This window comes from Caloenas nicobarica, chromosome 1 (genome assembly GCF_036013445.1).
Source record: "Caloenas nicobarica isolate bCalNic1 chromosome 1, bCalNic1.hap1, whole genome shotgun sequence".
NCBI lineage: Eukaryota > Metazoa > Chordata > Aves > Columbiformes > Columbidae > Caloenas > Caloenas nicobarica.
The window spans coordinates 178,725,089-178,749,563 of NC_088245.1; the positions used below are offsets into that span (position 1 = coordinate 178,725,089).

Consider the following 24,475-nt stretch of genomic DNA (forward strand, 5'->3'; position numbering starts at 1 on the left):
TTTAAATAGATGAGGTAGGCATCTACTTTCATAAAGAGACTTGGTATGGGCACATCCTTTGAGCCTGTGACCCCAGGCTTGTTCTTTCATTTTTCAGTGAAGATAGAATGCAAGATGATTGTTGCCTTAGCTAAGAGGATAGGAACGGTGCAAGGTCTTGTATAATTTTCTGTATGCTGTGTTACTTAGTGACAAAATAACTCCACTGAGTATTCTGTGGATTTCTGTGTAATGTAGTTTTCAAATTTCATCTGAACCAGGAATTCAGACTTTTTAAAATAAATATTCAGATCTGCATGTTTCTTTTCAAGCCTGTATTTCAAAAGTATTTTGTTTTTATTCAGTAAGATGATGTATTTTAGAAAAAAAAATTTCCTTTAGAATACAGATGCACAGACGTGGGTTTTCCTACACAAAGATAATGAGTGGCAGATCAAATCAAGACCTGTGGCAGAAATTGAAATAGTGGATAGCAGTTCTTGAACGTACAGATTATTTCAGTGGCACGTACTAAGACCGTTATTCTTTCATAGATCTGCAGAGCACCTATGTGGGATTCAATCCACATTTCCCTGAAATGCTGTTCTGCAGGCTTCCAACTGTGATGTTATATTTGTAAAACAGTCCTGTCACCACTCCTGTCAGGAGTCTGATTTCAGCCAGATAATTACCACAGGTGGAGGTAGTTTACTACAGTTGAATTAGTATACGGACACGTTTGAAGGAGACATTAAAAGCAATCTTTCCAATAGCTAAAACTCCTTTGAGGTTTTGTCCGTCTGTACACTGGCAACCACATCTGTTAGTTTTAGAGTCATGTTAATGAGAATGTGGGATTTTGGAGAAAAGAGGAACTGTGAAGGGTGTGAGTTGAATTCTGCATGTTTCGAAGTGCTCTAGCACTTTGTTTTCCAGCCTGAGAGGGTAGAGCTGGAGCATCAGATCAGGTACCACTGACTAAAAATTACCCAGTTCAGATGCTGGGGCCATGCGTATGCCGCCAGTGTGACAGATGTAACATATCAACAGAACTTAAAAAGATGTTTGGTTCTTCATATGTAACATTACTTTCCAGTTGTATAATACCCAAAATAAGATATTTGATTTTGAAAAAGTTAATGGTTTAGTATGATGGTCCAACTTGGGAGCCATGAGAGCTGTTTGCGGATTTTGAGGTCCCCTGGTTTGATTCTTCTCTCATTAGCATGACAACATCTTGCATCTTTTTCCTTTGATAGTCACCTCCTTTCTGCAGCAGCTGCCCACTCTCGCTGGGCTGCTTTCTCTTGGCCAGTGTAAGCAAATGTTTCCCATTTTCTGTCCTGTGTATACTTTCGTCCCTGCTCCAGTGCCCTCCCCAAATGAAAATCTAATTGCTTATTTTATTTGATTTCTTCTTAGTCTTGATATTTACTTCACCTCTTCACATCTTTCTATTAATTTTTTTTCTTCCTCCCGCTCTCCCAATGGGCTTTTTTCTTGTTAGAAATAGATAATGGTTTTGTCTCTCGGTGGTGCTTGCGTTTGTTGTTTGTGTTTTGTTTTGTTTGTTTGTTTTGTGGTTTTTTTGTTTTGTTTTTGTTGTTGTTTTTTGTTGTTGTGTTTTGTGTGTGTGTGTTTTTTTGTTTGTGGGGTTTTTTTGTGTGGTTTTTTTGCTTGTTTGTGTGGGTTTTTTGTTTTTTTTTTTTAATTTATTTTGTTTTCATTTTTTTCTCCCTCTCTCTCTCCCTTATACGTTGATAAGCAAGTGAGGTAAAACTGTCTGGAGGAGGCACTAGGGGGTATCAGAGTTTTCATTGGCAAGTGTAACATTTCCAATAGGGAAGACAAGTAATATGTATCCTCTGCTTCTTATTGCTGCCCGCTATGTAAGGTTGTGACTTGAATTCTCCAGAAGAAGTTCCACGTAAGTTTGCAGCAATTTAGTTTGTTGTGTAATTGTATAACTCTGCATACAATTCCTGCATAACTTCTTAGAGTAAATGTGTTCTATGCTTATACATTTTTTCCTTAGGGTTATGATGTCTTAAGTTTTGCTGTATCATTGTGCATAACCGCCTCCTGTTTTGACTGTTTTCAGCATGTAGCCAATAAGAAATTTGAGAGGTCCATTGAGGTGTGTCACTGCAGGAGAAAACAGTTGCATGATCTTGAGATTCGTAGCCCCTGACATGCCCTTCTGGGTTCTGTAGGGGCTCTTCTTAAAGCATAACCAGAAAAAAGTGAAGCTTTAGTGTTAGCCTCCTTTTTATCCAGTAGCTCAAATGTCATTCTCTTCCTTTTGAGCATGGGATATTGAGTTGTCACGTTGATGGTTAAAACCTATTTCTTTTGCTTTCACATGTATAGTAAGCACTTTGTTATTTTTCCTGGGACAGGAAAATGCTAACCTTTCTGTTAAATCCGTGCTGAAAGAAATTCTAGGCCAGCTGGTTGCTGTGGGTAGGCTGGGGAGAAAAAGAAAAGGGGAGGACTGTGGCTTTGTAACCCATTTATAAAAGGATACAAAGCTTCTGGAGAGTATCCAGAAGAGGGCTACGAAGTTGGTGAAGGATTTGGAGAGGAGGCTGTGTGAAGAGCAGCTAAAGTCACTTGGTTTTTTCAGCCTGGGGGAGACTGAGGAGAGACCTCGTGGCAGCTACAGCTGCTTCACAAGGGGAGAAGGAAGGGTAGGCACTGATCTCTTCTCTCTGGCGACCAATGACAAAACCTGAGGGAATGGCAGGAGGATGTGCCAGGGGAGGTGTAGGTTGCACAGCAGGAAAAGGTTCTTCCCCCAGAGGGTGGTGGAGCAGTGGAACAGTTTCCCCAGGAAAGTGTCACGGCCCCAAGCCTGACAGTGTTCAAGAAGAGACTGGACAACGCCCTCAGATACATGGTGTGAACTGCGGGGTTGTCACATGCAGGGACAGGATTTGCACTCAATCCTTGTGGGTCCCTTCCAACTCAGGACATTCTATGATTTGCCGGGACCCCGGATATCGGTCTGTCTTGCAAGGACTGCTTTAAGTCTCAGCTCAGTAATTTCATTTTTCAGAATACCACGTTCTTTTTTGCACTCTGTCATGCCCTAAAGGGGATCATCATGCTGCCTGCCAGGTGTAGAGTATAAGAAGTGATTTAGGAGATGATTCAAATTTGTGTCTCCACAAACTATGAAGGGACTAGAATGTAGTTTCTTCAGTCACTATGTGAAGTCTTTTAGTTCTTATGTCTTTGGTACTATCCCAGACAACAAAGCTCAAAGACTTCAAGAGGTCATTTAGTCTGTGTCCCAATCCTAGGCAAAACTTACTGTGGTTAGAAAAACATTTTTTAAGAATGACATAACTCTCAAAGCTTAAAATTGACAGAAGTAATTTCAACTTAGTGAAATCCTCTTGATAATTCATGTTACATCTAGTTTTGTCAGGAATCATCAGTGATCTAGAAATTTTAATCCTATGCCTTCTTGACAAGACCTCTCATATATATCCATCTCCTTCTGAAGTCAGTAGCATATACCTTTATTACAACGTATTTTCTACTCTCAAATATTTGAAGCACGTATAACTTAATTTGGAACAATCATGCTGTAAAAGCATGGAAACTAATTTCATTTGTGAGAGAGTACGGAGAATCAGATAAACAATAGTAATACATAGGGTGAATAACATTTGATGGTGAAGATTTGTGCTGGGAGAGGAAAAAAAGAGAAAGAAAAAAAAAGTAAGAAAATAAAAGAGGACAACCAAGTTGGATTTAAGGAAAGATTTGTGTGGTTTTGGTATTTTCATTTGTTTGCACAATAATTGGAATGCTTCCTACTAATACATTATCAAGCCTATGCAGTTATTTTAAGTGAAATTCTTATGACAACGTGTGAATAATAAGAAATAAATTCAGCTTATATAATGCATTTGGGAGATCCTATTTTATGAATTATTTTCTGAAAAGAAAGAATAAACCAAAATTTCCAGCAGTGTTAATGTACGTTTATACAATCACTTTGTGGTATTTTATAATATGGTGCTTACATCATCTGTTTAAAAATACATAGTTTTGGAGGAGATAAGAAAAATAGGTATACATTCATTTATATCATAAAGTAATACTAAGTTTTTAATGAGCCGGTCGTCTTTGATAATTTTGGTGCATATATTTAGACAAAAGCTGTCACAAAAATACTTAAATTTTGGGTTAATTCTTTATTGCTCAATGCTGAGACATATTGACATATCTTCTTTAAGATTTGTTATTGGTAAAATCCAGTTCAGAATGGTGACCTGGCCAGGCTGACTGAAGTATGTTGCATGCCATTTTAAATATGACTTTCATGACCTTAGATCATTTGTACAATTACCATTAACATTCAGTTTCTATATATTCAAAAAAAAAATCTTTTTCTAGAAGGCTGACAAGCTGAAAAATTTGACTGAAGAGCAAAAATTTTGTGAATACAAGGAATAAATGCAAAACCTCTATTTTTTTTGGTCTGTATATTCTATGATATGTTCTTTGTGAACTGACTATGTTTGATAGCAAATGTGTTTTCTGAATTCGTTAATATTTTCTCTAAATATTAAGAGTAAACAGTGAGTGTATTTGTGTTTACTTTGGCAGTAAAAAAAGAGGAGGAGGACTTTGAAGAAAAGAAATCCATTAAGAAACGAATCAAAGAATTAAAAGTTTTGGACCCAAAGATTGCACAGAATCTGTGTAAGTAGATTCTGGTTTCATGACAAAGTAATGTTGTCTAAATGTTCCATAAAAATGTCTTTCTCTCTTGTCTGACTGCCTGGTAACCACTTTTTATTTAAAGCGTGTGAGAATACGTGCATATTGGTGTTAAGCCCAGACATTAGAGCTTGATACAACTGAAACACATTCCAAAATACCCAGAAAACAGTTAAAGGTTTTCCCTTGTTTAAGACTGAAATTATTATCTTTTGTATACATTGAAGTACAAGCATACAGCTGTATATCTAATTATCTATCTATATTTTAAACATATGCATCAAGCAATAATGTCTGTCCCGCTACGCCCTCCATGCTCCCCCAGAGAAACAACAATAATGTCTACAAGAAGTGTGGCCATCTCTCATGTACTTTATAGAAAGAAGGCAATAGTCAGTATTATGCACTAGTATGCAAATAAAGGTTATGAAGTTTTGATGGAGAGGAGTGCTATAAAGAATAGGTTCCTAAATGCCTGCAGAGATAAAATAGGAAACGATTGGATTGTAGTGAATGAAAAAACAGTGTTTATAAGAACATTTTGGTTTTTAACTGTTTATATGGTTTTGGTTTCTCATGATGCTTCTTTTAAGAGAAAGCTCTGACAAGACCATTGAAGAAAAAAGTGTAATTGTCTCTTCAGCACAAAGTACTATAACAGCAAAGATTATCCTGCAGAGTAGACTTGTCACTGTCCGCTTCTGGAGGTCTTCTATGATGCTAGATGTTGTGCATAACAAATGGATGGAAGAGGCTGGAACTGTAGAACAGTAATTAAAAATACATTTGAATTTGTTATTTTTTATCTGTATTCCTTTGCATAGTCTTTGTTAACCTGTAGATGCTATAGACTGTTTAATTTGTGTTTTGTAAGTAGAAAAAGTTTGTTGTCTTTCTTCATTATGTGTGGAATCTTTGTTTTAGCAATTTTCCTTGGCTCTTTCCGAGTGCCTTATGAGGAAATCAAAATGATGATATTGGAAGTAGATGAGACACAGCTATCAGAGTCCATGATTCAGGTAAGGAAAAAGACACTTTGAATCCAAATATTTCAGGGTAAGCCTCTCATTAAATAGAAGCTTGTAGCTAAAAAGCCAGAACATTAGTAAGTTCTCACATTCTGCTGTTTCTTGTCCTCAGACACACTGTTCTGTTCCTTTACGTATCTCTAGGGATGCAGCTTCTGCTGGCAACCAAAGCTCCCTCATGTTCTGACTTGAACTGACTCTGGGGCCCCTCTTTACTCAACTGGGCAGAAAATTCAAAAGTTCACAGTTTGTGGCCTAAGCAAACTTAGTTACATATGCTGAGTTATGCTAAGCAAGTTCTATAAGAAGCAGTCTACCACATAGGTCAATAAGCTAAGGCCTGAACATAGACTAAGACAGTCTCTATTTCCTAATGCATTAAGGCTCTTTGATATTCAAATGTGTGACTCATCCTGTAACACATAGCAATTTGTATGCGAAGGTCAAAACAAGGCAAATCTATATTTGTACGCTTTGCTTCCAAAATAAATTTCCACAGTATTGGAATGTCAAAATAAGGTCCTAGTGAGGAGACTCTGCAATGTTCAGCATGCTCCTTTCCTTTCCGCATGCATTGTGGCCCTCACTTCTTCAAACTTGGATTTCTAACATCATTAAACTCTGTTGATCTAGTTAGACTTCACTTTCCTTTAAAAGGAGCTTATCTACTGATTTATTGATTTGAAGAATGTTTCTCTTAAGAAATATTTGAAGGAACAAACATGAGCCGTCATCTTCAGTGACAGTACATATAATTGTGGTATAAGCCTCTTTATTTCATTCAGTGATACAGTTAATACTGGCACAGAAACTATTATTAATACTTTAAGGTTATTAGGATGAACAGAGCAGTTTATACCTCTAAGCTGTTTGTTTATTCTAGTTTACACTTAGGTCACTTTTCTTTTTGAAGGTTTTCTTCATGCTCAAAAGAAGCATGATATGTATCTTTGTTTTATTTGGAATACTACTAGAAATGCTCTAAAATAGCATGACAAGCTGAGAGATGGAATATGCTATGCTGTTACGTTCAGCTTGAACTCTGTCTCAGATAGTCCATGCTTGCTTTGAGACTCTCTCTCATGCTATTTGACCTTAGCACTGTTTTTCAACAGTGAGAATTTAGTCTATTAATGAAATTAGGTCCTCCGTAATATCATGAAGCAACCTGTTGATTGTATATCGTAAAAGCTATTTACTTGCATTGTAATAAAACAGATTTTGACTTAACTGAAATGTCTGCCTTTTCCATCAAGTAATGGGGAAATGCTAGAGTTAGCATTTCTGATCCTTTCTTGAAATATGGTAAAGTCTTCAGGGCAGAGTGTTGTCTTTGAACTGTGTGGTAATGATGGGTACGTAATGCCATATTCCTGCAATAATTCAAGCAACATAGAATTCGAGATTTTTAAAGCCTATTTTACTTTTCTTGGTAGAATTTAATAAAACATCTTCCTGAACAAGAACAGCTGAATGCATTGTCCAGGTTCAAGAGCGAGTATAATAACTTGTCTGAGCCAGAGCAGTTTGGAGTTGTGGTGAGTTCTATTTTGTTACCACTTTATTTTTGTCCTTTCCTGGAAAGCAGTTTTAATATATTATAGAAACAATACCAGCTGCTGCTTCCTAAATGTGAGGAGGTTCCAGACTGGGAGAAGAGTACAAGTGCTGCCTTTTAATCTGACTTTTAGTGGACATATCCATGGATGTGAAAGGCCTGAATGTTGGAATATTATGGCTGGAATTATTTGGGATTGTCTTTCTTTAAAAAACTGATTTAGTTTACCAATCCCCCTTCCCGCTCTGCAAAAAAAACCCCAAACAAACAACCAAACCAAAACCAACAAAAACACACCACAAAAAAACCCAAACCCAACCAAACAAAACCCGCAGCTCCACCCCTCCCCCCCCGCCCAAAAAAAAGGAATCAATGAAAAAAACATAACCAATCAACAACAACAAAAAAACCCAACCAAAAACCCAAACCAACACTGGTATTTTCTGTGCCAAAGTTTCACTGGGAGATACAGAGCTTTGTCTTTGAATTTCCATAGCTAAAATACGTTTGCTTTAATTTTGTTTGAATTTTAACTTTTTCAGTGAAGTTTTCTACACTTATATTTTTCTTTCTGTTCTCCATGTAAATGAGAAGAAAATACTGTAGTTATCACCATGTTAATGTATTCTTTCTCCTTCCTCCTCTGTTTCATAGTATGTTCTGTCATGAGTACTTGTAGTCACTTTTTCCATTCCCAGCGGGTAAATACACTTCTCATATCTCTCAGGTTGAATTAACAAAGGAGGACAGGAAGAGATAAAAGAAAATACTGCTAGTTCCGTGCTGGCAGTTGATGCTTTTTGCGGAAATATAGTTTGGATAAAATTTCTATGTAGCTCGTAATTCATAATGGGTTTCATCCAGACAAACACAGAATAAGGCTATTTCTTTTCCTAGGTGCACGTACCTATATAAGTCTTTCATTTTTCTTGTCCACTTCTAGTGTTTCAAGCTAAGATGGTCATTGTTAGCTTCATCTGGGAGGATTTCCCTGGGCGGGAATAAATATTTTAGTTGTATCCGTGGGCTTCAGGAAAAGGACTATCTTGTCTTTGTAAATGAAGGCAATTGCTGTTAATAGTTATCTGTGTGGATATCAAATACCTGTACTAAATATTGGAACAGTTGAAGTACAGGTATGGAATATAAGAGCAGTAGTCACTATCCGGAGTCATCTGAAGAACATTGGTCTGGTCAGGAAACACCACTACGCTGAATTGGTGCCAGTTGCAGATGTGACAGAGTCTTCTTTGAGTATCAAACAGACAAAAACAAAAATTAAAAAAACCCAACCAACCAACCACAAAAAGATCAGCCGAGTTGTGAAGTGGTACTTTTGCTGAAAGCTGTTGCTGCTGTTCATTTTTGATCCATCTTTAACAGTCATTGTACGTCTAATGTGATGCTGGTGTTGGTGTTCTTGGGAGTCTTCTAACTGCAGAAAAGAAAGAGGAAGAACACCACTGTTTTTAATGCTTTTATTTATTTCCAAGATTTTAATATATGATTTTCTGTTTGAAGCCAAATTATCAATTTCTCTTGGTTCAAATTTCTTGGTTAAAAAGCTAATCAAATTTTTTGTGTTTTGTTTCTTGTTGAGGTTTTATCAGACATTCAAGGCATCTGTTTATATTTCATCTCAATCTTAACCTTGCTTTATTTGATTAAATTATCACCACTTACCTCAGAAGGTCATTGAATAGGTCTCTGAGATCCTTTAAAAGGAGTGTCCTCCCTCAATGAAAAAAAAATGCAGTCAAAACATATTTTGTTGGTTTATGACATGTGAAACTAATGCTTTCAGCACCTCTGTTGCTTGGAAAGAACACAGAAGGTCTGAAGACAGAGAAATTATTACCTTTTCACTTGTTTGGTTATAATATTTGTTTATTTGATCCATAAAATAGCAGTAGTTTCAGAAAGGTAGGTTTCACAATAAGTTTTAGATTTGTTTTCAGCCTAGTTTATATTACAGACCTTTAGAAAGAGAGAAACAGGTTAGCAGTTAAATCCACCATGACCCAACAGAATTTAACCTTTTGGTGGTGAGAATTGGGAGGAAGCTGTTTGGATCAGTTCTCCAACTGGAAATTTTGGTTTAAATCTGTAATTTTATAAATGAGAGTTCCTACATTTATTTACCCAGTTGTGGTAATCAATGTAAAGCTAAGATGCGTCAGTATATTAATGTCACATTTAAAAAAAGCAAACCCGAAAACCAAAACCAAAAAAACCCCCATATCCGCAAATAATTACTTTAATAATTTCAAAAAAATAATTTACATTTACTTTAATTGTACATTCTGACATGTCAAATTCTCTTTAGATGTTCCATGGTTCTGGGCTTTGAACTTTTATTTTTCTCACTTGCGTATTATTTGTCTTTGAACATGAACTAATACTGCAACTGATATACAGTAGATGGTAATTGGGCATTCCTGGAATACACAGCCAGATGTATGATATGGAAGGCTTCTTATCTTATAGAAGAGTTAACTCCTTCCCTCCAAAATTTTTTTCAAATCCTGTAGGGTGAAACAGTTATGTTAGATTCTCCAAACTTCTTCCTTATTCTCAAAAATAAGTCTTCATCTTAAATGCCATTAAAGAATCTGATGAAATTAGAAATCAGGTATACTAGATTTAGTCTGGAGTTGCATATGTTCAAAATATAATGTATTGTAATACACACGTTTCCTAAGAATATGTTTCTGCGTAGGCCCATATCTCAATCATGTATGAGATGGGAATGAAATTTCCTTATGTAATGAATAAAAGCTCTTAGTAGAGTTCCTAGCTCAGTTGATGCCACAGATGACAAATCTTTCTGTGCTTGTCAGAATTGGACTCTATGTTAACATTTTGGGGTTTTATGTTTAAGTTTTATGTAAACATCAAACATTAGTTTTTAGTTTAAAGAAAGTAAACACTTGAGTCTAATCTGGAATTCAGCTCTATGTGCTTTTGTTCAGTAATGTTAAAAGTTTGTGGGTTTCCAGAAAATTTAATATTAGAAAACTGAAAGGGTAGGTGATTGATGTCGAGGAGAGGTTCATCTGCCTCAGTCTTCACAGAATCAAAAAATCACAGAATGTTAGGGATGGGAAGGGACCTCAAAAGATCATCCAGTCCAATCCCCCTGCCGGAGCAGGAACACCTAGATGAGGTTACACAGGAAGGCGTCCAGGCGGGTTTTGAATGTCTCCAGAGAAGGAGACCCCACAACCTCCCTGTTCCAGTGCTGTTACCCTCACTGAGAAGAAGTTTCTTCTCACATTCAAGTGGAACCTCCTGTGTTCCAGTTTGTACCCGTTGCCCCTTGTCTTATCATTGTTTGTCACGGAGAAGAGCCTGGCTCCATCCTTGTGACACTCACCCTTTATATATTTATAAATATTAATGAGGTCAGCCCTCAGTCACCTCCAAGGTAAAGAGACCCAGCTCCCTCAGCCTTTCCTCATAAGGGACATGCTCCACTCCCTTCATCATCTTTGTTGCCCTACGCTGGACTCTCTCCAGCAGTTCCCTGTCCTTCTTGCACTGAGGCGGCCGAGAACTGGACACAATATTCCAGATGAGGTCTCACCAGGGCAGAGTAGAGGGGAAGGAGAACCTCTCTTGACCTACTAACCACCTCCCTTCTAATACACCCCAGGATGCCATTGGCCTTCTTGGCCACAAGGGCACAGTGCTGGCTCATGGTCATCCTGCTGTCCACCAGGACCCCCAGGTCTCTTTCCCCTACACTGCTCTCGAATAGGTCATTCCCCAGCCTGTACTGGAACCTGGGGTTGTTTCTGCCCAAATGCAAAACTCTACACTTGCCCTTGTTATATTTCATTAAATTTTTCCCCGCCCGCCTTACTGAGAAAAATTCAGGTGTCCTGTGCTGAATTAAAGTAGCTTGAGCACAATCCTTCTCCCTGATAACCTTGTTTCAAACTGTGTCTGCCAGGATGACAGAGATAAGCGTGTCTAAACTTCAGCAGGTTCATTTGAGCCTGACAAATTATGGCAAAATGCCAGTAAAGGTAGATTTACACCAGTAAATTTGACCATGAACTGGACTGGCTGAGGACCAGACACCTATTTGATGGTGCCAAATCATTCCAGCAGTATTATTTATGTAACTGACTCATTGAGGAAATACTTATAGAGGACAATTACTCGCAAGGTTATGCGTTTTAACTGAATTAGTAAAATACAAAGTTAAGTAGCAAACGTATTTTTAACTTTATTATCAAGAATAGACATTGATTCAAATAAGACATTTAAAAATTAATTCCACATTGGTTAAAGCTTGCTTTGCTATTTTTATTTCATATTTGAGCCTTATCCAACTGACAAACCTGTCTTTTGTTCTTTAAAAATGTCAGATTTACTGCAATTGGACATACAAACAATAGTAATAAATTTGAAATTTAGGGTGTTAACATTTTGCAGTTGATCAGGAGCCCTCTAGTACTTAATAGACGTCTTTTGGAAAGCAAATTGGCTTATAGGGGAAAAGTTGGGTTTTTTTTATTTTTTTGCTGTCATCAAACCATCATAACAAGTGTTATTTTCTATTTTTATTGAATAATCTCTAGTCTTAATTCTTTCAGCAAGACTCCTGTAGTATTTGAGCACTTTTTGGCAGTGGGTTTAATACCATATTATTGTCTCTGTAATGCTAACAGTATCCTCAGTATTGTACAACTATAGAATTGGCTATCCAGATCAGTTTTGTCTAAAAAGGTAATTCAGTTGGCAAGCAAAATGGTGTCTGCTTAATAGCCAGCAAATCTTTCTGGTATCAATATAGTATTCTATTGTCTAACTGTCTTCTGCTGCATGTATTGTTACAAGTAATAACATTTCTGAACACATTTGTGTTACTTAGTTCAGTCACATTAATCCTTTAATTACTCTCCTTTCAGCACTACTCGTGAATAATTTTGTAAATGAAGATACATTTTAAAGCACCCCTGCAAGTTAATTCACACTTTTCTTAAATCTTACGCAATAATTTATTTGATTTCACTGTCCTTTTGCTGTTTTTTTGTTTGTTTCTGGTTTTTTTTGTTTGGTGGGGTTTTTTTATTATTTTTAATTTTTTTTAATCTGGTAGTATTCAAGTACAAATAAATTTGAAAGGCACCATTTTTGTAGTGTCACACCTTCCATTCATCCAGTAGAGCTTCTTTTAGAGAATAAGCTACAATCAGTTTTTAACATGAAATATTTTTCATTTCTCTTGGAGGCAGGAAGTTTTGAAGGAGTCACTTATTTTAGTCTTTGTAAATGGAATCTTATGTATTTGTGTTTTATCAAAGTTCTTCAATCTCCATCAGGCTGTCTTTATCTTTTGTTTTAGTCTGGCTGGGCAATGGGCTGAGAACTTATACTCATTTTTTAAGTACTGCTGTTGACATAAATATTAATCTTCTAAGTGTATTTGTTGATGGTTTTTAGTTGTTGGTTTTTCCTTAAAATAGCTGGTTTATGCCTCATTATTTGCTAATCTCTTCAAATGAGGGGAGTCAAACAAACATACTGTACATTACTTTCAGGTTTGTCTTTCAGCTGATTAATGTCCTGTAGCTATGGTATTTCAGAGAATTCAGAGATCCCATGTTAATTTGGTCTAAAGTTATGATTAAGGGAATGACTAAACTATTTGACTTCCAAGGAAGAGCCTAAGTAGTCAATAAACTGATAATTATAATGGAGCCCTCTTTGTCCTTCTGACTTTGAATTCAAAGTCAAGATTTGGTATTCTGAAAGAAACAGCTAGACACTCACTGTGATACTGGCATGCTGTGACTTACAGTATTGTATGTTTTACTTCAACCGAAGTTAATTAACTTTTGTTGTTGGCTTAAAGACATTGAGGGCATGACTCTTAAACAGTTCAGTGTCCCTTCATGAGTGTGGCTTGAGGTTTTGTTTTTCTTTTTGTAGCGACTCGATGGGTTGCTTTTATGGTTTCTGCAATTATCCTCTTATTCTTAAGTTATTTTGCACTTCTATGTTTTCTGTTCATTCAGCAGTAAGTTTAAAGCAAATCCTTTATTACCCTTATCTTCTTTTCCAGACTTTAGGTTTTCCTTAGATAAACTGCTTTATTTTCCTGTACATTCTTACCTTCACTTAATCCAGGTTGATGTCTCAGAACATAGATACTATCAACTATTACTGTGGAGTTTGGGTTACTTTTATTTTGGGGGGGGGGGGGCGGGCAGGGGGTAGCTTCTATGCATCCATGAAGTATTTTATGAAAACTGTATTAAATATGTTCATCTTATTAAGTGCTTAACTTAGCTTCATATAATAGTTTTATCTTAACTTGATCTTGGTTTGAATGCTGTATTTCGTTGCTCAAATTGTTGATGAAGTATGCTTGTGCTTGCTGAAATTTAAATATTCAATTGCATTTTGTTTTACTATAGTTTTTACTCATGCTTTTACTCAGTGCAATAAACTTCTTCCTAAAGCAGTTTAACTGTCATGTTATTTTCTTGGAGGTTTCATTGATTACGACTGATAATGGGTGATATATTCTATAAAACATGTGAATGATGAAGATTGTGTTTAGAAATGAGTAGCCATATGACAACACACTTGCAATGTGAGACCCATCTAATATGTATGGGGTTTCAGCTAGATGATCATCTGGTAGGTGACTGTTGACAGAAGGTTGTTTTCTTTGGATATTTTTTTTTTTTCCTAGTGCTTTCTCTGGTGGGTGATATAAGTATTATGTTGCTTTAGGACTTCAAACATTTAGTAATGTTGATTTGTTCTGCAAGTAGTTCTTTCCTACTGAGAAAAACATATTGGTTTACAGAATATTTTTTAATTTTGGACATAGTCTCTGTTGTTGTATCAAATAAAGGAGTAGACCATTAAATAATGTCAATCTCATTTGTTTTCAGTAAAGTTGATATAATAGTTACTAGTTAGATTTATTAATTGTGACTGATACTTTAAATGCAGTAACCTGTTTAATGGATTTTCACTGCTGAACTATTGCCATACCACCATTCAAGCCTTGCTGCTGAGTACAGATGTATATTTGGCTTTCATCTGAAACAAAACCCAAAGCGTTTGCCATCAACAGTGACACTTTGCATTTCAGACATCTTTCTCCAAAGGCTTTCGTTGTTACATAATTTTACCCAGCCTTATATTTAATTATACCTAATGTATACCGTATAGCATATTTCTTTGAGTCTTTTTGCATAAGAGGTTATAAAGTGCTGAAACACTGAACTATTTTTGCTAAAATTTATGGGGTAAAGAAGAAACCGAGTTCTTGAAATATAGCACTTAAATATCTTTCTGCCTTACGAACAAGATGACAAAACACTGGAGAGCTGTTGCATTCCTTTTCCAGTTTGTCTGTGATTCTTCCTTTTTTTTTGTCCTTGCAGTCAAAGAGTGTATCAGAAACCACTGGTGAGGTTTTGAATATTGTAAGAATATGATAAACTCATGTTATGCATCTTGCAAATTTTTTGAGTATTCTAGTGAAAAAAGAGTTGGAATCACGAAATAATAAATGTTGGGATGTCAAGCAATAGTTTAGAATCTTTTTTTTTTTTTAGAAGAAAAATAGAAGTATGTACTAAATGCTGATTTATCCCAGTTTAAGATAATATTTTTACTAAATAACAAATGAGATTTCTGGAATAACTAACTGGACTTTGGGAATCTTTATTAAAATGAAGCCTTTTTAACCTAGCACTTTTTTTGTGTGTGGCATTTCTAAAAGTATGTTAGCTACAAACCTAATATTTACCTGGCTGCACTTTTTGTGCTAAACTGTGCTATGTACTTTTTTTGCAAAAAGTTTGTAAAAGAGGATGAGGCATGTTAAAGCAGTGTAAGGTAATTCTTTCGTATGATAAAGATTCAGGAGGAAATTTTCTGTAGGACAAGTCTCATGCTTTAGCCATCTGCAGTATTTTTTTGTCTGAAACACCTAATAGACAACACTTATGACCATTGATTCATATAGCAGTTGCTTTTCTTTTACTTTTTGTCATCTTCACTTTTTTGATGATCATAGATTTTGTTGTCAAGCAGGTTTAAAATTTTTAGCTCTTTTTTCTTATTGAAAACAGTTTGCCTGTCTTTGCCAAATATTTACCTTTTATCTCCTTAATTTTTTGAACAAGCAGAAACACTTATCAAATACTGTTATCACCATTCTTGTTTGCAGTAACTTTTTTCTCTCTGAATTTTTTACTTCAAAACTTGGTCAATTGCATATTCTTTAGAATACATCTCACCTGCCATTTAGACATTCCCTCTGCTGTATCAATCTATCCAATGACTCTTATCCAAATATAAGTTTAACAATGTTATTACGTGTCTTTATTCCGGTTACAGCACTGACTGTTTATATTTTCCTTGTATTCCGCTGTTGATGATGAGCTCATTGCTGGTTTTTGTCCTTCTGTCTTCCTCATGTAAACAAATTTTCTACTTTTTTTTTTTTAATTTAAATTTCCTTCTCACCCTTACTCTTCAGCTGGTAAAAGTTCCTTATCTTAATTGTGTGAAATTCTTTAAAGGCTGGTCTCTTTCAAAACTGCATTGAACAAAGAAGTGGTCGTGTCTGTGCGTGGAATTCTCAATCACTTCTTTCAAAGACTGGGGCCTACAGCCCTCAATGTATCTATCAGCCCAGTTGTTGTTTCCTTACACTAAAGCTCTGGCAGCCATATTACCTCTGTTTTTTCTCATAGTTCCGTGAAATACCGGATGATTTCCTGCCAGAAGTTGAAGAGTGTTTCATATTTACTTGCACACAGTTATATTGTCCCCTCTTCTAGCTATTATTTGGTCATCTTGAGTTTCAGCTTTCTTTTGACTTCACGGGTTTTGTCTGGGTGGCACAGCACAGTGTCTGTCTTAAGCATTCATGACCGTGCAACATGGGTCCATTTACAGCTGAAGGAGAAACCAATATGCACACCTGTTTTAGCTGTGTGTTTATTTGTTTATTGTGGCGGGGCTTCTTTTTGTTTGCTTCTTTGTTTGTGGGTTTGCTTTGTTTTCCTCTTGTGTGGCTTTCCAGGAGCAGCAGAGCCCTTCTCTGGCTGTGTGAGCTAAGCTAACATCTAACATTGCTTCAGTTCCGCTCCATTAGAGTATGTTTTTCCTTTGTACTCCAGGCACTGACAGTGTTCTGGCATGAGTCCACTGTTGACTCACCTGGGGACGGCCTTGCTTTTCTTATCTCTTGCTTAGGACATCTAAAGCCCCTATTTGGCTGCCAAGTGAAGATTCTGATAACTTCAGAAAAAATAATGTTCATTTAGGTATCCTCTCGAGAGAAACTTAAAAGGAGACATACCACCATGGGTAATCTTAAGTATAAAGAATGGTTAAAATAAACGGATTTGGACCATGGAGGTGCAATTCAGTTTCACAGGAAAAGAACTTATAGATGACAAAATAAAAGAAAAATATAGGTATGTTGAAGAAAGCAGAAACTAAAAGTTTCTAGCTGAGCTGGTTTATTGGGAAATGTGACTTTAGAGTAGTTTTTCAACAAGAACTCTTATGAATCCTTTTCAATGACAGACTATCTTGCAAATAAATAGGAAGTCCAAGTTAAATGCTATTCTGAGTTATGGTTATTAGTTGTGTACAACTTTTAAAAAATAAAAACAGAAAGAAGTAATGGAGATCACTTACTCAAATACAGGATAATTAGGAATGATCCAATAATATATTGGTATTAATTTCAGACAAGCAAGGTTAGAGCCTTTTGAGAAATATAGTGTGAGAAAATAAATAGGATGTCCTTATTTGAGAGACTGCTGGAGAGCTGAGAAATAAACCATTCTTCATTATAATTATTTTTAATAAAGCTAGAATAGATATGTGTGAGTCAACATTTGTTAGTTCTTTTTGAATGTAAAATATTCAAGTACTAAACATTATCTCCTATTTTTGTTCATTTGTGTTAATTAGATCTGAGTCTGAGGTTTTTTTTCTGAGATATTAAAATTGTAAGGGTCATGAAGCAACAGATAAGGCCATCTTATTACTTACTTGTTTGAAGTAAACTTTCTGAATTGTCTTCTAATTTGAAGAATAAATACAAAAGGCAGATTTACAGTAACCCAAAGCTTTTAAGTTTCAAACTTGCATGGAAAAATGAGCATAGAGAAAAAACTATGGAGTTCTCTTTTATGGAGAAGCAAAAGTGATTTTTACTTACACAATTTTGATGTAAATTGATTTCTTCCTGCTCAACCTGTTATAGATTTAATTCACGCACGCTGTCACACCCACATTTTTCTGAGCAGCGCCATGTGCATGTCCAGGCAGTCTGGCCAGGATCGCTGATGTGCAGCACAGAGGACAAGGGACCCTTTCAACCCCGTATTATGTCTCTGTGGTGGTTCTTGATTGATGACAGCAAGCTTTTTTTTGACAGATCTTTTGTATAGTCACAAGTCATCAGTTGCCATGAGGTTGTCTTTATCTCAAAATCTCGTAACTTGAGCTTCTTGAAAATCTTGGCCAGGTTGCCCTGGCCTACAACTTCCCCCTAGACAAAGTTGCGGACTGTGATGAAGTCACCCCCCAGCCTTCTCTAAGCTGATCAGCCGAAGTGACCTCAGATGCTCCTCATAAGTCTTGCCCTCAAGACTTTTCACCATCTTGTTCGCTCTCCTCTTGACACACTCTTAACAGTTTGTCCTTTTTATCCTGTGGTGCCCAGACCTGCACACAGTGCTCCAGGTGAGGCCGCACCAGTGCAGAGCAGAGTGGGACAATCACCTCCCTCGCCCGGCTGGCAATGCTGTGCTGGATGCACCCAGGACACCGTTGCCCTCTTGGCTGCCAGGCACAATCCTGGCTCATGTTCAACTTGCCACTGCAACCTGCTGGGAATGATGTCCTGAGAAGAAACACAGCTCATTCTGTTGACCCTTATGCTGCTGTGTATTTTGCATGCTTACATTTCTGTTCATACTAACCTTAATATTTCTGGTAAAGAACGATAGAGCAGGAAAAAATCACATTGACCTTATGATGTAGCCATAGTGTAAAGGGCTTTTGTGAATGTCTGTCCTGCAGACAGGAAGTGGCGCCGAGAAAAAGAAGACGTTGAACTCTTCTTCCTCACTTCTAAAAATCTGTTCAGCAAGGAACATCCACTTGAAAAAGAACTCATTGACAAACAACTCTCCTTTTTATTTGTGGAGTAAGAACAGGAGTAAGAACAGGAGAATGAGAAATGTACCTCTTAAGTATTTCAGATATGTTCTCATAATTTACATTTCAAACTATACTTTTTGCAGGGGGTGTTTGGAAATACTATGGTGGAGTTTTTTTATGTCAGATGCATCATAATTCAGTTTCCAGTAACCATCCTCTTGTTACATTGCTCTGTTGTAACTGACCCTTGAATAATTTCCTTTTTTTGCTGGGTACCTCTTTTTACTAAAGATTTTTTAACAAGTACAGGTTGCTTAATGAGAGTGAAAAATATTTTTGGAGCATCGGTGACTCAAGATTTAAATGGCAGTGATTGTAGAGTTAAAGTCTGCGGTTAGCAGAGCAGTTCTGGTAAAGGACGGTGGATTGTAGTGGATTTTCAGTCATACATGAATCAGTTGTGCCATTATTTTGCAGTCAACAAATGTACATGAAACTGAAATGTAGAAGTACAAATATAGCCTGTAAAACTTCTGATTTTTCCTCTGTTCACCACTGCTGAAGTCCCAGCTAGGGTATTACATTTTGTTTGGATGTGTTTAATACATCAGTTATAAATGTGTGGACCAAAATAGAGGCTCCAGAGATGACTAATGATGATACCTATAGGAACATGTGATAGGAAGAAATATTGTTTCTAAGTTCTTTAAGTTAAGACCAAGAATGTTCTCTCAGAATATGAGTAGGAAAAATGGGAAAAGGAAAAGAATAACTTATCGTAAATACTGATGGATGATATGGCAGTATGTAGTAGGCTTAAACTTTTGACAAAAAAGATACAGGTGAGATGATGGGAATATTTTTCTAATAGTGAGAATAACAAAACAAGGGATTTGACCGACTGGATAGACTATAGAGGCTGTAATCGGACACCTTTTTGAGCCGGCACCTTTTTTGGGTGACATAAATATCTGATTCTCCCTTATGAAAACAGAATGGAGTGCAGTATGTTTCCCAGCTTATTCTAGATATACACTAACCAAAATGTCCAAACACAGTATTGCTTCAGATAGCTTATGGCATATAAACATTGCCATTAGTATGATATAACTACTTAATTACATATTTTTAAGAACACCTTTCTGATGAAAACAAACACTTTGCACCTAGGATATCATATCACAAATCTCAGTGATAGACTAGGTCATAGCATGATTATCTGATCTCTGCCTTTACTAAGCAAGCCACCTGGAAATTCGTCTCAAACTGGTAAGGTGGATTTTATCAGGGGATTTAATGGTAAGGAATCGGTAACACAGAATGATATCCTGTTTTTTGAGTTACGCTTATCTCAGGTTTTGTCCACACAAGCTATAATTTTAGGTTTAAAAAAAAAAAAAGAGATTCTGAAATGATGAAGATCTTCTGAGTTCGTCTGCATTGCTGTTTTATGCTGAAAATGCTTGAGGCAAGTGGTGGGTGGATTTTTTTTTTTCCATACTCTTTGACATATTTGTATTTAAGAGGAAACAAAACAATGGTTGGTTAAAATAACTTGTTGCAGGTGATGATTCAGAGAATCTGCATAGCTTTTACATTTTGTATGAGGCCCTGAAATCCTTCATTCTTTTGGATCTATAAGTGTTGCTTCCTGTATGCAGTTCTTCATGTCCTTGGCAACCTTTCCTTTTTTGGTACTAAAATCATTCAGATAATAATAGTGACCAAAACCATCCAAATTCAGTTCTCATCATTTTTATATTGGTTTTGAATATTATTTAATATTTTGAAAGCAACTTTCTGAACCATCTTATATCCCACTATTTTTAGCAGTTGTGGGGATGGTAAATCACTAAGTGACATTTTAAGGCTGTGTCTGTATTAATCAACTAAAAAGTGCCTGAGAATTTTTTGGACATTAAACTGCAATTGTCCGTAGTGCTAATTTGTTAGTAGACATGGGTATGCTTTTGGCCTGTGCAGAATTGCACTTTGCCAAACAATTTCTGGGCACAGTTTGTGAGACAGCAAGAGCTGAATGAGCTGAGCATCCAGTCAGATAGTTGAGGACTCAAGAACAAGACAGAGGCAGATAGGTTTATTAAGTCAAGTTATAATGGTTACAAAGCACATCTTGCCTTTATCGTCATGAGGAAGACGGAGCAGCACATCATAGGAAAGTTGGCTACAAGCATATTCCAGCTGTTCAGAACTTGAATGTCTACCAGGCATCCCTGCACCTCTCAGTCCTGACATCTCAGGATGCTTTTGGAGGAACAGAGGTGCATTGCAATGTTTGGTTCCATATGAGGTACCTCCAGGTCTTTGCCCCCACCTTCCCCAAGTTATTTTGGGATACAGTTTATATACATGAGTGCCAGAATACTCAAAAAATAATTGATTCTTTAGAGAGTTGCAGGTTGTTGTGTAGGCTTTCTTGCTGCTCCAGCTAAGAATGTTGTGTAGCTATAGTTCCCCACCAGCTCCTCAGCAGCGCACATCCACCTCTCCCGCTTCTCTTGCCCACACAACAGTATTAAGGCTTCAGGCCTACCCATGCCAACATACATTAACAGCCTGTTGCACCAGGAACTGTTCCCAAAAATACTTCTCATTTGGTTATGCTGTGTTGAGGGAGCTGAATCCAGTAATAAGCATGTAAACTCTTCAGTGTCTGTAATCCTTAGTGGTGTAAGATAGTCCTAGATATATTTAATTTGGCAATATGGTTTTAAATCCATAAGTACAATTCGATTTTAAAAAAAAATCATAATTTTGATGTTTTTTGTGAACACTTTTAATGTAAAAAGTTGCTAATGCTTGCCAGGATGCTATTAGTGGTCATTTGACCTTGGGTATAGGCGACTGTATTAGCAGTCTCACAGCTGAGAATAGTGTCTCAAGAGCCACGTATGATAGATAGCTCCTGCTTTTTTTATTTTCTTAAAACTTGAGGTATTTGGAAATAGGTCCCCATGCTGTCTGGGAGTGAAAGAAAAAGAAACAGATTTTTCCTTGATCACTTTTATTTACTCCAAGATAAAACTGAGGGAATTTTGAAATATTGTGTCAGAAATAATTAGTGCCCAAACCTTGTGAAATACGGTGATAGCAAACCCAAATAGAATTTGGCAAGCAATCCTCACGTGGCTTCACAGCTTCTTTATTGATGAATGTGTTTTAATGAGCTCGTACCAAAGGAAAACATTTCACTAGAGTAAATTGAAGATCAGAGTGAGGCCTGATGAAGGCTAGTTTGTCTTAAATAATTCAGCAGACACTTAAAATGATCAATTCCATATTCAGCTGATGGTTTCACCTGTATGTCCTCATTGAGGATAACTCAGAATATATTAATGTTTTTCATTGTTGTCTGGAAAGTATCATACTATCACTATGTCTGCTGGGGTGTACTCTGCCTTTCCTAATCCTCGATGCTTGGACACAGCCATACTCCAGGACATTTCAGTTTATTTAAAATCCTGAAATGATGAGGTGCATCTGTGCTATGAGATATTTTGATTGTGTTAATTTCTGCCTGTGAACCTTTACTTCTTTTTTTGTTTTCTGGAAGTCACATGTATCTGCTGCTCTGCCTTGTCAATGTTCTCTATCAGTAATGCCAGCCTTTCCAAGAGTGTTTCCAAAGATTAACTTTTTGCTATATCTGTGACAGTTAAAAAATCTTCATTACATATTGCAGTCAAGTTACTTATGTCATTTAGGGGGATAACATCCTTAATTCTTCTACTGTTGGTGTCTTTCAAACCTTGGACCTGGATAGGGAGGAGAACCAGGCTCCAGAAATATCTTCTGAAACTAGCCATCATGATCTGCACTGATCTGAGTATTTGCAGTTACCATTTGGTTAGATTGGATTATGTTGTTTTGTCTGTATCACTGAAAGATTGTGATGCTGAATCATAGAGGAGTGTTCCTGTAGAAGATTCAGTACCAGCAGGTTTCACTCTTATCTTTGTTCGGTTCTGGTAAAACTCTTTTGGGTAGGTAGTCTAAACAATAGGTTAAAAGGTATTATTATTGTCTGATTTTAAGTCAGATGGCTGGAAGTGGTTGATTATTGTTTCTTCTGCCAGACACATAGACTATTTCAGTTTTCTGCCTGTCAGATATCTCTACACAACTTCAGATCAATAAGGTTGTTTGTCTGAAGAGCCCTCACTTTTGCCTCCAGCGATTCACTTTGCAGATTCCTTTAAATGTCTGTCCTGAAGCTGACTTGGTGCTTTTGTTTCACCAGAAATATAAGCAATCCTCTAATGTTCATGTTGTGATTTGAATATCTTAAGAAAAAGGTTTCTGTTTTGAGTTAAGATGATGATCAGTACATGATTCTGCCATTTTGACTCTCAGCAACTTCAAGGGTTTCTTGGAATTTAGCCACCTAAATAAAGTACAGCATCCAAATGACTGGCTAATGTAAGGCAGCTCTGCTGGAGAATCTTGCTGCTACTCAGTACCTCTTAGGTCCCTGGAGCTTGAAATGACACTGCAGACATTTCACCTGTTCCAGCTTCAGATTTTAGAGCTCAGAGGAGCTCCTATGGAGCCCAAGTGCTTTAGGATTTACTTTCCCTGTGATCAGAAACTGATCTGGGAAACTGGGAAACTCTCTCCAAGATATGCATGCTATCCTCCACAGCTTTCACTTATGTGACACTTCATGTCAAGACTGTTTTTGCCACAGATTATGTATTTGGTTTGGTTTTATATTCTTCCAGTTTAAATTTCTTGGTGACTTCTGCCCTTGATTTCTGGTATAAATTTATTTATGCTATCTGTCTGAATTAGAAGTTTTACAGAGGATTTTTACCTATATTAAACTCTTGACTTGGTTTCCCGTGAGGAAAGCTTTTGAGTCTAGTGACATCTGCTCCATATGTACCTTTTAATGAAAATAGCTTTTCTGACATCTGTTATGTCTGCTAAAAATAGAAGAATTTGGGAAATTCAGACCCTCCTACTTTTGAATGTTTCCTTCTAAGGGAAATACTGTTGTGTAAATTCAACTTGGAGAAACAAAAGCTGTCTCTGCCTTCCATTCTGATCAAGATGTTGGTAAATCTAGTTGTATTTCTTTGGATAAGAAAAAAAAGATCACCTTTCTTTTCATAGCAGAACATAGTTATCTGTGAATTTCAGTATGAAGACTGTAAACTCTGTTTTCACAGCTGTGTTGTAGTCCCCATTAGCAATATGGATTATTTCATAAAACAGGTGACTTCTGGAGTATTCAAAAGCCATGCCCCCATTTCTGAGATCTGCAGACTGGCCTTGCCGGTCCATCCTTGTTAGACATAATGCCATCAGAAACATGACACTTTTTACCTGTGTGGTCTGTGGAGTTCGCTGATGCTGCAGTGACGAAAACCCATACATTTTCCACAGGGAATCCAGTTTACTCTTTTAGTTGCCTTGGCTGGAACTGATATTTTATTTTTTGGCTTGGAACACTTCCAGGTGGTCTGACAGCCTTGACACTCTTGGTCCTTTCAGGGAGGTATATTGTGAAACTAAAACCCTTGCAGTGTTTTTCTCTACGAGCTTGTGGAAGAATGAGTCACATTCAGTAATCAAAATGTAATGTCAGTGTAACTTCTGTTCCTTTACTTGATATCAACAAAGCAGACAGTGGAAGCACAAGTTTACCAGATGGCACACTCTTGCAGGTGCCTTCTGATATATACTGTATTTGAGAGGAAAGCCTCTTTTTGCTGGTGGATAAAAGGCTGTGAGAGCTACTACCAGATAGCTCAGCTCAGTTGTCAATTCCCATTTGGACTTGTACATAGTGCGGATATCCTTGTGGACTATTACTTGGAAAACAGAACAATTTGTTACCTACCCATGCACTGAGTTCTCTGATGTGTGTAGTGCACTCACTCTTTAGCTTTCTATTTCAACTTGCCTTTTCAGTTATTCGGATTGTCTGTTTTCAGGATTCCACTGTAAGGACAAATAGACATGTGCTTATATGCTGAGTATA

General features: G+C 36.8%; 1 protein-coding gene across 1 annotated transcript in view; it reads left to right on the forward strand.

Annotated features, from left to right (window-relative positions):
• Positions 1-24,475, forward strand: part of DIAPH3 (diaphanous related formin 3) — a 203,793-nt gene that overhangs the window by 70,996 nt on the left and 108,322 nt on the right. Inside the window, exons 16-18 of the mRNA XM_065631897.1 lie at positions 4,603-4,698; positions 5,641-5,735; positions 7,181-7,282. Coding sequence (XP_065487969.1) covers positions 4,603-4,698; positions 5,641-5,735; positions 7,181-7,282 — 293 coding nt within the window. The remainder of the gene's footprint in view (positions 1-4,602; positions 4,699-5,640; positions 5,736-7,180; positions 7,283-24,475) is intronic.